General features: G+C 46.4%; 2 protein-coding genes across 2 annotated transcripts; both read left to right on the top strand.

Annotated features, from left to right (window-relative positions):
* Nucleotides 1-435: 435 nt before the first annotated feature.
* BYT42DRAFT_549533 (uncharacterized protein) lies at nucleotides 436-1338 on the top strand (the record flags this gene model as incomplete). Its single annotated transcript, XM_051566080.1, has 1 exon — nucleotides 436-1338. The coding sequence occupies one exon, from the start codon at nucleotides 436-438 to the stop codon at nucleotides 1336-1338; it is 903 nt and encodes a 300-aa protein (XP_051419005.1).
* Nucleotides 1339-6068: 4730 nt separating this feature from the next.
* Nucleotides 6069-6544, top strand: BYT42DRAFT_617913 (uncharacterized protein; the record flags this gene model as incomplete). Its single annotated transcript, XM_051572219.1, has 2 exons — nucleotides 6069-6372; nucleotides 6447-6544. 2 exons carry the CDS (start codon nucleotides 6069-6071, stop codon nucleotides 6542-6544), a joined length of 402 nt encoding a protein of 133 aa, XP_051419004.1.
* Nucleotides 6545-13318: the final 6774 nt, after the last annotated feature.

Here is a 13318-nt window from a genome sequence, read left to right as displayed (position 1 = left end):
CTTACCACTCATTCCCCGATCCCTATTTTCGTTCTTCTTTAATCGCCAGCCACTTACCCGTATCAGAGTGGCACGGTTACCCTTTTTCCGCTCTTCATCACTTTTTTCTCGTTTTTATAGCGGGAAAACCTTTTGCCGGAATCTCGATAGCTCAATCCGCCCTACAAACCTATCCATCCATCGCCCATCCTTTGACATATCGTACATTCATCGTAGCCGTACGGTATATCAAAACATCCAGCCCAAATCTTCGTTGTTGTCCAGTCATCCACAATTGTGCAAAAACTGAATCCAACAATAAGCAGCAACACGGCTTTCAGTAACTCGCCCCGTTCCCAAGTGCCCCCTTTCTTTTCGACGTCCGACCCAAGCGTGCTGGCCGACCCGAACCACCTGAATTTATTTGTAGCCCCGACGGCGCAACAGACTCCCAGCATGTCCGAAAACTTAGCTGCCCAACTTGAGGCTATGCAGGCCCAAATTAACACGCTCATAGCGACCACTATGAACCAGGCCGCCGAACTTGCAAAGTTCCGCGAACTCGCTACCGAAAACCGCCAACTTCGCAATGAAGTGGCCGAACTCAAAACCCGCCTTGCTTCCCTTGCCTCTGATCCTCCAATTCAGCAACAGCACCAACCAAAGCCGGCACCTGCCACTTTAACCAACGAACCCCTCCCAGCCTCCTCTTCTCCCCGCCCACCATTGGGCTCTGATGCCTCCTCCTGGGCTGTTGTGACTAAAAAAAAGCGCCCCACTAACACCACCCGTCTCCGACCTGCTGATGTTCGCATTTTCCAGACCCCTTCTGGGCCTTCCGGCTTTAAATACCTTTACGTTCCCCGTTCTCGCCGCCTGACTCGTCAGGAAACGAGAACCCGTCTTCGCCGCCTCGGCATCGATCCCTACCGTGTCCTAGACATTTGTTTCCCTGCCCGTGCTGTCGTTGGACTTCTTGTCCATGAGCAGTACTTCGACTTTGCCATGGCCCAGTTCACCAAGGCCGAAATCAAACCGTTGGAAAACTTTGATCCTTTGGATATTAGTATCCTGGCGGATCCTGAAATCAAAGCCATGTCTACCGAACATCAGGAAGCCTTCGTGTTCGATTTGTATCGCACACGCTGTGAAAAAGCAGTGACCCACCTTCCGTACCATCTTGCCTCCCCCGTTGCGCGCTCCTTTGTCGAGGCCAACATCTTGGAAGAATCTGATCTACCCAGACTCTTAGGCCAATGCCGTGGTGCCCCCGCCTCTCCAGCCAACCCAACCGGTCAAAAGCAAAAGTCCTCCACCGACCCTGACCATGATATGCAAGACGTTCAAAAATCATTATAATGATAGAACAGCCTCCCTCCATTCCTTCAAATGCTCTTTCCCTTCCTTCTTCTTCTGTCCCGCCCACTATTCCTCTCAACATCGGCCTGTGGAATGCCAATGGTCTCCAAGCTTCCCTGGTCGACGATCTCCTCCGCCATTGTCATTCCTTTTCAATTGTTTTTATCACCGAAACCTGGCTCCTCTCTCCCAATAAGCTTCGTACTTCCTGGTCACAATACCATAATTATGGTACCCCTGTAGCTGGCAACTTCCGTGGCTCTGAAGGTGTTTCTGCCCTTGTTTCCCCGGATTTTCCGCTCACTGTCACTCCTTTCCCCTTGGCCACAAAGTATGCGCTTGGCCTCCGCTTGGGTTCCTCTCTTCGCCTTGTTTGTCTTTACCTTCCCCCCACCCTCTCTCTTGACGCCGTTTCTACAGCCCTTTCCTCTATTCCGCTTGCCGATGATATTATCATTTGTGGAGACCTGAATGCCCGCCTTGGTACTGTCACCGGAGATCGCATCAGCAATCCACGTGGCCAGTTACTACAGGATTGGGTCACCGAACGTTCATTATCAATTCTAAATATTTCCCTCGCTTACGGCATACCCACGTATCACACTTTCCGCCACAGCCAAGTCCACAGCAGTATCGTCGATTATTTCCTCACCAACCTCCCCACGCTTCCCCACTCATCCCTCCATATCTTCTCTGATCTTTCCCTCGGATCTGATCACAAGTTAATGTCGTTATCATTTGTATATACCCTTCCTGATCCATCCGCCGATTACTACACTCCTTCACCATCTCCCCGCCGTCTCTGGAACCTCTCTCGTCTTAAAGAACTTGATGTCCACCAGCTGTACGTTGCCTCTTTCCGCTCCTTTTCCCAACCACTACATGAGAAGCTTCAACAGCTCTCCTCTGATCCACCCGCCACCCGACCACCCATTGATCAACTCAATGACGACCTCAACACCGCCATTTATTCCGCTTTGGATAAATCGGTTGGTGCTCGTGACCCTCGGCCCCGTCAATGGCAGTCATTTTGGAATGCTGACTTGCAAACCATGGCTGACCATCGAGATCGCACCTACCGGCGGTGGCGTCGTGCCATTGGCATTGACAAAGCTGTCTGGTGGGATGAACACCAACAGGCTGCCCGACGATTTCGAACCGCCGTCCGCCGCGCGAAAAGGCAAGCTTGGCGTGCTTTTTGTGATACTGTGGCTCGTGGGGATTTCCCCCAAGCGATGTCCACGATCAAGTCCATCCGAAACCGCCGCCGCCAACAAGTCCAATTCACCCACCCTGATGGTCCAGCCGCTGGTGCATTAGCCATGCGTGATCACCTGGCCTCAGTATATTCTGGTTCGGGTTTACCCTTGTCTCGCCCACCATCTTTGCCGGCCCCCACATCTTCCCTTCCTTTCGCTATTTCCTCATCCACCCCCCACGTTCCTTACTTTACTCCAGATACTGTTGCCAAGACTTTGGATCGACTCCCTCGGCGAAAAGCTCCCGGATCGGATCATATCCGTTCTGAGATGCTTATGCCCATCCAGTCTGTGCTTTCCCCCCTCCTTTCCTTTTTGTTTAACCTCTGTGTCCAATGGGCATACGTTCCCTCCCTTTGGCGTGAAGCGCAAGTCGTTCCGATCCACAAAAAAGGCGATCCCTCCCTTCCCAGCAATTACCGCCCGATTTCTCTGACTTCCATCATCCGAAAACTTTTCGAAATGTGTCTCCAGCCCTTTGTGGAACTCGCTGCTCCTCCCCTTGATGTGTCCCAAGGCGGCTTCCGGCATCAACGTAGTGCGTTGGATCAAGCCCTCTGCTTGCATGACTTGATGCGCGCCTACCGCGATCGCCATAACCATTATCCTGTTGTTGCATTTCTGGACATCAAGTCCGCCTACGATACCGTCGATAGACGAGTTATCTGGCAAACTCTCCTTTCTTTTTCTGCTCCTCCGGCTTTGGTGTCCCTTCTCGCCCACATGTTTGACGATGTTTCAGTCACAGTTCTCCTCAGCAACCACATCTCCTCTCCTTTCGTTCCTGCAACTGGTGTCCTTCAAGGCTCAGTCCTCAGTCCGTTCCTTTATTCAATTTATATCAACACTTTGCCTGTTCTCCTCCGTTCCGCTGCTTCCCGATCTACAACTTCTGTTCTCTCTTGTTCGCCTTCTCGTCCGCCACCCTACAACGCTTCCTCACCTTTCGGTCTTCCATTTGGCCCCACGTCCACTGCTTCGTCCGATCCTTCGCCCACTCCCATCAACTGTCTGTTGTATGCGGACGATGTGGCCCTCATTGGTTCCGCTCGCGAAGTCCAGCATATGCTGTCGCTTGCTGAGGCTCACTCGGTTGCTCTTGGTTACAAATGGAGTCCATCCAAATGTGCCATCATTAATGCACCGGTACCCAGTTCCCGCAGCTATGTTTGTTTAAGTCTGTACAATGAGTCCCTCCCGCCTGTTGACGAATTTGTCTACCTTGGTGTGCCATTCCGTTCCAAAGGTATCGATGCCTCTTCCATGATCCGTCACCGTGCGCAAAGTACATTTCTTGCAATGTCCCAGTTAAACGCCATGGGCCTTAACCGTAATGGTTTTCCGCTGCTTTTCTGTACGCGTATCTACGCTGCATTCATCCGCCCCAAGCTCGAGTATGGTTTGGCCATTTCTCACCTGCTCAAAAAAGAGTATGCTGAACTCGAACGTGTGCAAGATCGTTGTCTCCGGATGATCGTTGGTGGTCATCGGACTTCCTCAACCCAGGTGCTCAAGCACATGTGTAACCTTCCCAACATGTCCTTCCGTGCTGACACTCTGGTGTTAAAATTCTGCCTTCGTACTGAATACCTTCCAGACGATTGCCTCCTCACACTCCTTTCACCTTCCATTCGTTTGTCTCTTCTCTCCCGTCTCCGTCAGCGACAGATTGTTCTTGATCATCCTGCGGATGACTCCTCCAATTCCCGTCTTGTCTCTTGGCTGCGTCAATATCGCCAGACTCATTTTACCGCTTTTCTTGCTTCTACCGATCGTGTGCTCATTCGTGCGTGCCGACCTTCACTCGAAATTGATCCTGTCCTCTTTGTTCCTGCCTCTCGGCCTGACCGCAGTCGCCTTGTGCGATGGCGAATGGGTTGGTTGCCAGGTAAACCCCGTCCCTGTGCTTGCGGCTTTGGTGATACCAAACGGCAGCATTTAATGCTTTGCCCTAAGATCCCATCCATACTCTGGTACAGCCTCCCATTTCCGCCAACAGATTTTACTGGGGTTCGTATCGATTACGCTTTGAATCTGTTGCCCACTTCTCGCTCTGCTGCGCCACCTCGTTTCTGGTCGGATCTTTGCACCATTCTTTGGCACATTGATCAACTCTGCAATCCCGACGGTGACTACACCACCGATCCTACCCCCGGCCAAGTCTGGCTCGATCTTTTTGTTTCTGGCCCTAGTGAACAGTGCCCGGATCTCCCTCTGGCCTCTTCCTCCCACTGCGACAACCATTAAGCACGTTGCGGAGAAAGACCATGGTGTTGAAAGGTTACTTACTAGCTAGCGGATCCCTCCTGTAATTTCATTTTAGATTTTATTTTGTTTTCCTTTCCCATCTTTTTCCTTTTTCACCTTTCTTGCGACTCGATGGGTGTTTTTTTCGTTTTCCCCTTTTTTCTCCTTCTGTTCACCTGAGGTTTGGTCTGTAGAGGGCTTTCCCCAAGGCCGATCGTCCATTCCTCTAATAAACTTATACATTTTCGACTGAGTGGCACGGTTGTTATTTCGTGAACAAGCCTCCGCCTATACGACATGACTTCCCAAATATAAGATATAACTTATTCAAGAAGCGACCTTCATCTTCGAAAAAACGACATTCTCGACCAAACCGCAAATGGATTTTCCGATCTATGATGAAAGATGGCACTAAATCATCTTTCTCATTATTATTATCCCAAATTGTATTAGTTATCTTTAGTTTAGAAAATGCAGTATAAATATCTCATGAATATCAAGAAATAAAAAAGGGATTGGGTAAAAGTTGGAAAAATACCACAACCCTAACACAACACGCGACATGAGAAAAAAATGCGTCGGACATTGATGATCCGTAAAACGTCACATGACCAGTACTACCGCCGGGCAACCGATGCCAATAGTTTCTTGGCCTTATTGTGCGCTAGCATATAATTTATTAGATCCAAGTAACTTCTATATTTTGTATAGCCATAAGGCAGTGGAGTAACATATATTAAATATGGCCTGGCTTTATTAAATAGTGAACTATGTCAACAGTAAAGTATTGTTATAAGACAGTCTGAGGCTCTGTCAAATATAATTGAAAGGGGCTTAAATAGAAGCAGACAAAGGCGTCAAGTGCTTTCCAAGGACAGGCAGGAACCGAAGATTGAATGAACTTGTAAACAGAGGTAAGAATCAAGAAACGAAAGACAATAGCTAGGAAAAGATGGAGTTAAGGAAGAATGGGATTAAACTGAGATGTGCAGACAAAAAAGAAAGATTCAGATAATTGACTGGTTTTCATTGAGATACTATATAAATAAGAAGTGTCGTATTTGTACATATCATTATACCATTCTTACTCTTTATGCAGCATTCTCTTGAGAATAAAGGAGGCTGACAGAATTTATTGTTGTTTTTTATTTTTTATTATTAATCTCTTGCTTCATAGACTCCCAAACTCCAATTTTTTCCTGTGAACACTCCCTTTCCTTCACTATGTCTGCTATTTTCACGCCTTTGTCTTCTGGTCCCGTTTCTCCTGCTTCGGTTGAAGCCACTGTTGCCACTACTACTTCTGTTGCTGGTCCTGCCACTTCTGTTACTGGTACTCCTGTCCAGAACGAGGACATCGTTATGTCTGAATCTGAAAACCCAGTTTCGGAATCCAAATCGAAGATCCTGCAAAACTCATCTGATAGTCTTGGTTCCGCCAATTCGAAGCACGCTAACCCTGTCATCCTCAACAAAGCCAATATCAAACATTATGAGGACAAAATCAATAAATTGGTCAAGCTGTACAGTATAATGAAGGAATTGACACCGCTGCCCCGGATCTTCTAAAAGGCCCTCATGCATGACATTCTCAACTCTCAGAAATTTCTGAAGAACTTCTAGGACTTGGATCGCCAACTTTACCAACCCCGGTCTTCATCTCGCGTCAGTTACAAAGATATCCCAGCCTTCCAGGTTAAAAGTTCCTCCATTTGGTGCTCTAGTGAAGAGGCCTTCCAGTCTGTCGAGCATTTTCTCCTGTCATGACCATTCCCGCGTACACGTTGTCTTGGCCATAATGCACGACCATGTGTATTATTGGCCCAAGCACGCTCTCCACTGTTGCCGTGCTGGTCCATGCGCATACCTCTTACTTGGTCTCCATATTTCTCTCTTACCGTTGTCCTCTCCTTTTGCTGATCTATGCTTTACCTCATGTTATGCTCTGCATTTCATTTAATTATTTTATTATCGTTGTCTGTTCTGTATCCGATCCTTTAGTATAAATATCCGATCTCTTCTCATGAAATAAACCTCAGTCAAGAATTGTGTGTATTCCCTCGTACTATCTTGTTCTCCATCTTGTCTTGTCCTTGTCTTGGTTCTTTTCCTGTTTCTATTCTTGTTCCGATTTCGTTCTTGTTTCTTGTTTCTGTTTTATTCCTTTTCTTGTCTTGTCTTGTCCTTGTCTTGCGAAAGCACTTAACACCACCCTCTTGTCCAGCTTGCACTGATCCTCCCATAATCAGTGCATAACATCTCCGCACTTTCGAAAAGATTCTGGTTTCCATGGACGCTGACTTGGACAAAGAATGGGTCGAAATGGCTTACCTGCGCCATGCCTCCTGAGCACGATCTTTGGTACAACTCCACTTTGGTCAAGAAATCTTCTTCCTGGTCCCAAGCACGCAAGACGTTTCTCCACCATTTCCAATCACCCGACCGTATGATTGCCATGGCCTCTGCCGCCTTCACGATAACTATGGATCCACGTAAAGATCGATCCTCGAGAATATGGCACTCGTTTCGAAAACACTCTCCGTGAAGGAAAAGTTACTGACATTGAAAGTCTCGCTCTCCATTTCATGGCCTCTTTGCCGTCCCACATCCGTGATAATATTCAGATCGCTTGGCACTCCTGTCATGGCAAGAAACTCCACAATCATTCAAGGACGTCTTCAAGGTTGCTCTGGCCGTGTCCGTCAACAAACGTTGTTGCTCTGAGGAAGATGACTTCCCGCACAAACACTCCAAGTCTTCTTCACCTGGTTTTTCTTCGTCGTTTTCCGCATCTCGTTCAGTAAACCTGCTCATTCGAAGGGTTGCCGTCTGCACGGTTCTTCCGCACTTCGCTCAATGGCCGACTGCCGAAAACTCACCGCTCAAACTCCTTCTTCTTCTTCCTTGCCATCCACCAGTAACAATCTCTGCACGTACTGCACAAAACCGTTCGTTCTAGGCCACCGCTGTCAAGAACATCGGGACGCCAAATGAGCCAAAGCCGAAAGTCAAAACACTTCCGATATTCGCATTAACGCCATGCACCTCAACGCTTCCAACGCTTCCATTCGCGATCTGGCGCAATCGCTGGACGAAATAAATTTCCAGTCTTCTGGTAAGCTATCTGATCGCACAAAAAATTCCTTATCAAAAAATCCTTACTGGCTTCAAACTCCTATTCTTCTACAGAATGAAAAACTTATGGGTCTCTTTGATACCGGTGCCCGATGTTCTGCGATTAGCTTAGAATTTTCAGATTAAAAATAAATGGGAAATTCACTTAATCTGGGCAATATACTTTTCGCTGGTCTTAATCATCAAACAACGTATCAGAAAAACTGAACTTTTATCTCTTCATATAATGGTCGTACTATCCAACATTCATTTGAGGTACTTAAGCTACAAAAAGACACTGATGTTATTCTTGGATTTGACATCATGCCAAAACTTGGAATTCTCTAACTGGTGTTACACATAAATGGGACGAAATTCATGATCAGAGCAACAACCACTCCCAATTGTTCGTGCATCTGTGGATACTACTTGGAATAGTCCTCTAACACATAGCTGATAAAAATAGTGCTTACGGTAATAAAACTGGAAAAAGACCATGTCTTTGATCCACGTCATATCAATCGTTGTCTCCCTGATAACAAATATTCCATACCTCTTATTCGTGACATTTTCCACAGCTGGGTGGATCCGAAGTATTTTACCACACTTGATTTGACTAGTGCTTTTCATCGATTCAAAATTCATGAACCAGATAAACAGAAAACAATCTTCACATATAATGGACTACAATACATGTTTCAAGGTTGCCCTTTTGGTGTAAAAGCAATTTCTGCCCAAGCTCCAAGTATCATGGCTTCCTTGTCTTTCACGATCAACCATTTGTTGATGACATTGTTGTTTATTCCTCTGATCCATTATAAACAGGTAGATATTTGGACATGCATCAGCAAGCCAACAATCGAGTGAGCAGGGAAAGAAATGTCAGGATACAGGATGAAGTCAATTCTTAGTGGTGAAGGTTACAACGGACTTCAGGAAGACATATCTTTAATGCGAGATAGAAAAAGGTAATCAAAGCCCCCAGTGACTGTTTAGAATGAAAGATCAGTGACTGCCTGATGTTTGGAGGTAATGGCTGGGCGTCTGAGACGAGATTGCTGGGTTGATTGTGCCTGAGAGGAGGGCTATGATTCATTTGGCAGTTTGGCTGTAGCGGCAGTTTTGGCAGCTGAAGGGACTGGAGTGGGTTGTGGGCGAGAAGCAGGTGTATGGTTCACTAGTTGCACTTTAAAAAGCGATTCTTGTGAAGTTTGACAGCTAATCCACGTTCCTAGATCTGCAACGAAGTCCAGTAGAAGGGTTTTCCGCCGGTAGAGTTACGATTTTTCCTTCACAACTGCGTTACAAGATTTCTGCAAGTTGGGACGATGTGTTGATTGGGTTGAAAAATTATGAGCACCAGATACGATTTCCGATGTATATCAGTTCGAGTCAGTTATTCAACAAAAAACAAAAAAGAGAAGAAAATTGACACCGAGGGGTGCCCTGTACCTCTAAAGATATAATAAAAATCGCACTGACCGTGATCATCTTAAAAGAAAAGACACGGTCTGCAAAGAAAACGGATTGAATTATGTCATTTTACAAAGTCTACTTGTATAATATCTAAAAGTAGATGTCCAATGTTGTTCTTCAATGTTTCGCGATCAGTGGGTGTGATTTTCCCCATCTATATGGTCAGCTGCAGAGAAATAAGGAACAGCGACACGATAGGTGAGGGTAATCGGATGGTTTTCAGAGGACATTAAAGCAAAAGCAGATAAAGAGGGATTACCATCAAAACACAATGGGTGAATAATTTAGATAAAATCAATCAAGGTACAAACGTCAAGCGTTGATGGATATCGCATGAATTTTTAAAAATGGAATGCATGAACCGATCAATGATCTAGTACTTCCCAAAATGGAAAGTAGCTACGGAGTCGGTTTTTGGCATGACAACAGCTTGAAGCGTTTACACCTTCAACTGCAGAGGCAAGATCGGTTCGGATTGCTGCAATAGCAGACTGGGATGTCAACGAACAGGTCAGCATTGGCCAAAAGCTGAAGCATTCACATCATGATCTAATGGTGCCTGGTGTCGGGATTCAGCTGAAACTGATCAGGGGCCGCTGCATGGCAGAAAATGGCCTAAAGACTCAAGAGTCATGTCAACAGGATCCGTAAAGACTGCTTGTGATGGATCCGGCAGTTTGGCTGACGGATGGATCATTTTTACTACGTGGATGGACACTTCTTTATCCGGGAAAATGTTTTCCCGTTATCGACCGTCATGGACATCCTGATTTTCAGGTGATACGTATGGTACTTGTAGGTGGCAGAGAACAGGCAATGAAGTAAAAAGAGCGTGCGGCAGTACGAATCGCAGGGGTTCTTCTGACACAACGGATATAAACTCTTCTAAAAACACAAAACAAAACGGTGGTGAAACTAGCTACAGGCTCGGAACTCCTTTACCAAGATCAACTCGCTCGATTCACACTCAATCTACTTCTTTGCGAGGGTCGCTGCAACAAGGATGATCGTGTCAATAATTTATTGACTGGGCGTTGGGGATAGACTTTCTTGTCCTGGTTCTTAGTCCGTGAAAAAGATTGTTTATTTCTGATCTGCCTCCCTCCCTCTTTTCTCTGAGTCAACACAGTTAAATTTATCTGAAAAAGGAAATCACAGACAATAGGGCACACTAAAGTTACACAATTATGGTGTCGCCTATCAGTAGCCGTAGAACTTCAGAGCTTCACAATACAAGAGAGCGTGTGTAGAATAAAATAACATGAAATAAAATAAATGAATAAAAAAAAATGCAACACTCTCACCCACTTCAACGTCGTCTCGCCGTTTGCCCTTCGGCTCGCGGCTCAACGTACCACTCCGAATTTATCATCCTCCCCCTCTTGAGCAAGAGCCGATGTGTAATTTAACGTTCTATCCTTCGTGGTTCGCGCCATCCTTGCGTTCTCTTCGTGTCGTTATGACTCTGCACCGTCGGGATCATGGATGATCGGGCCTTCCAGTCTCTAAGCTGATCGACATGTACAGCACCTTCAAGTCGTCTGCCTCCCGGGCCTTGTAGCCAATACGTGCCATTGCGGTTCGCCTTGATCACCAAGCAGGGACCAACCCAATGATCGGAAAACTTGGTCGCCTTGAACTGTTCTCGCAGCAGTACCTCGTCACCGGGTTCGTATCTCCTGGGCGTCACGTTCTGATCATATCGCTTCTTACTTCGTTGTTGCCGCACTGCAGTTCGTTCCCGAGCTTCTTCTCTCTGGGCTTCGACTAGTCCCACGATCTCACTAACTCGCCTCTCGACTTCTTCTTGCAACTCACCAATAACATAGTCTTCCCTCGGTGGTGCCCACGTAGCAGGTGTTCTGAGCTCATAACCAAATAATAACATCGATGGGCTGTACTTAGTGGAATCATTTGGCATGGTACGGATAGCTAATATCGCTTCATCTAAGAACTTGTCCCAATCTCGCTTTTCACCTCGGTCTCGCACGATCTTGGAAAGAGCCTGCACAATAGTTTGGTTCATTCTTTCACATAAACCGTTCACCTGAGGACGATAAGCGGTTGTGGTTAAATGCCGGCAACCCATCTTCTTGAGAAATTCCCCAACATGTCTTGAGGTAAAGTTTGACCCACGATCAGTAAGGAGGTACGATGGTACACCGTAATCTTTCACAATGGAATGGAACATAAAGTGAGACGTCGTTTCTTCGGTAATATCCGGGACGGCAGTAGCAATTGGCCAGCGGGTCAAGTAATCAATCGCTACCAGTATGTAACGATTCCCGTTCTTGCTTCGCACAACCGGGCCCACGGCGTCGCATCCGACCATATAAAAGGGCTTGGATGGTGTCGGAATAGGGTGACTCTGTTCTTGCCGTAATCTTCTTTTTCTGGCTCGCATCTGGCATGTCTCGCAGGCTTGCACAAAACTTCGAACTCGTTCAAACAGTTGGTAACCATCATACTGCAATCGTAGTCTTCTCCATGTGTTGTTGATGCCTAAATGCCCTTCGGCATGGACGCGCTTAATGACTTCTTCAATGTTGTTTGAGTGTAACACTTCTTGACCAGGTTGGTTGTCGGTACGTTTCTTATATAATCTTCCTTCGTAAGCGGTGTATTGTCTTGCGCGATTACGGATTCGTTTCTTGATGACTTCGTCACCGCAATCAAGCGGGTAAGTTCGTTTTGTGAGGTATTGATAAATCGCGATATAAACAGGGAAATCCATCCTGGCGGCAGCAATCGGTAATAAGTTGTTCTTCTTGTTCTTCATGTAAGGTTGTCGAAAGGGGTTGGCCGCAGTGGTGCTACTACTTCGTCCCTTGCTCAACGTGCGCCAAGTGTCAAGAAGGTCCATAGAGACCGGTCCTATATCCATAAAAAGAAATCTAATGGTGTAAAATATATATATATTGTTTTGTTTTTTTTTTTTTTTTCTCTTTTTTTTTTTTTTTTTTTTTTTTTTTTGGTTTTCTTTTTGCTTTTGAATTTTTTTTTTTTTTTTTTGAAAATAGAATAATATGTGCTTACTCCAGTAGTCGCGATAAAGCGTCTGCTGGATTCCTCGCGCCTGCACGGTATCGAGGTATGAAATCAAACTCCATGAGTGCGGCAGCCCACCTGGCTATTTTGGCGGCTGGACGGGAATTGTTCAGGATAAAGGTCAACGCGGAGTGGTCGGTATATAAGATGAATTCACGGCCGGCTAGGTAATGACGGAAGTTATTCACAGCCCACACCACAGCCAGGGCTTCCAGATGGGTAGTTGAATAACGGGTTTCGGGGCCTTGCAACGTACGAGACGCGTAGCCTATCACTTCTTCCCCTTCTTCAGAGCCATCGGGGGATTGCGATAAAATCGCACCAAGTCCTTTGCCTGAGGCGTCCGTGGTAAGGATCTGAACCTTCTCACGATCTGGGTACGCTAATATGGGCGGTGTTACTAGAGCTTGGCGTAACTCCTCAAAAGCTTGCTGTTCCTCTTCGTCCCAGGTAAACTCCTTGGTCTTCTTAGTCAACTTGGTCAATGGGTTCGCTATGGCGGCAAATTCGGGTACAAAACGGCGATAGTAGCCCACTAATCCAAGGAAGGATCGCACCTCATCTCGGGTCTCTGGCATCTTGATTTCCATGATCTTTCTTGTATTCGACTCATTAGGCAACAGGCCTTGGGAAGTAATCGTATGGCCCAAATACTCGACGCGATCCTGGGCAAACACACACTTCTTTCGCTTTAACTTCAGGTTGGCTTTCTTGCAAGCTTCGAGTACTTCACGCAAATGTTGTTGATGTTCTTCGGCAGTACGGGAAAACACAATCACGTCGTCAATGAAAACATATACGCTTCGCCCAATGTATGGCCCCAATATGTTTGTCAG

This window comes from Radiomyces spectabilis (assembly GCF_025331425.1).
Source record: "Radiomyces spectabilis strain NRRL 2753 chromosome Unknown BYT42scaffold_15, whole genome shotgun sequence".
Classification (NCBI taxonomy): domain Eukaryota; kingdom Fungi; phylum Mucoromycota; class Mucoromycetes; order Mucorales; family Radiomycetaceae; genus Radiomyces; species Radiomyces spectabilis.
This window is presented reverse-complemented; position numbering and strand designations above follow the sequence as displayed.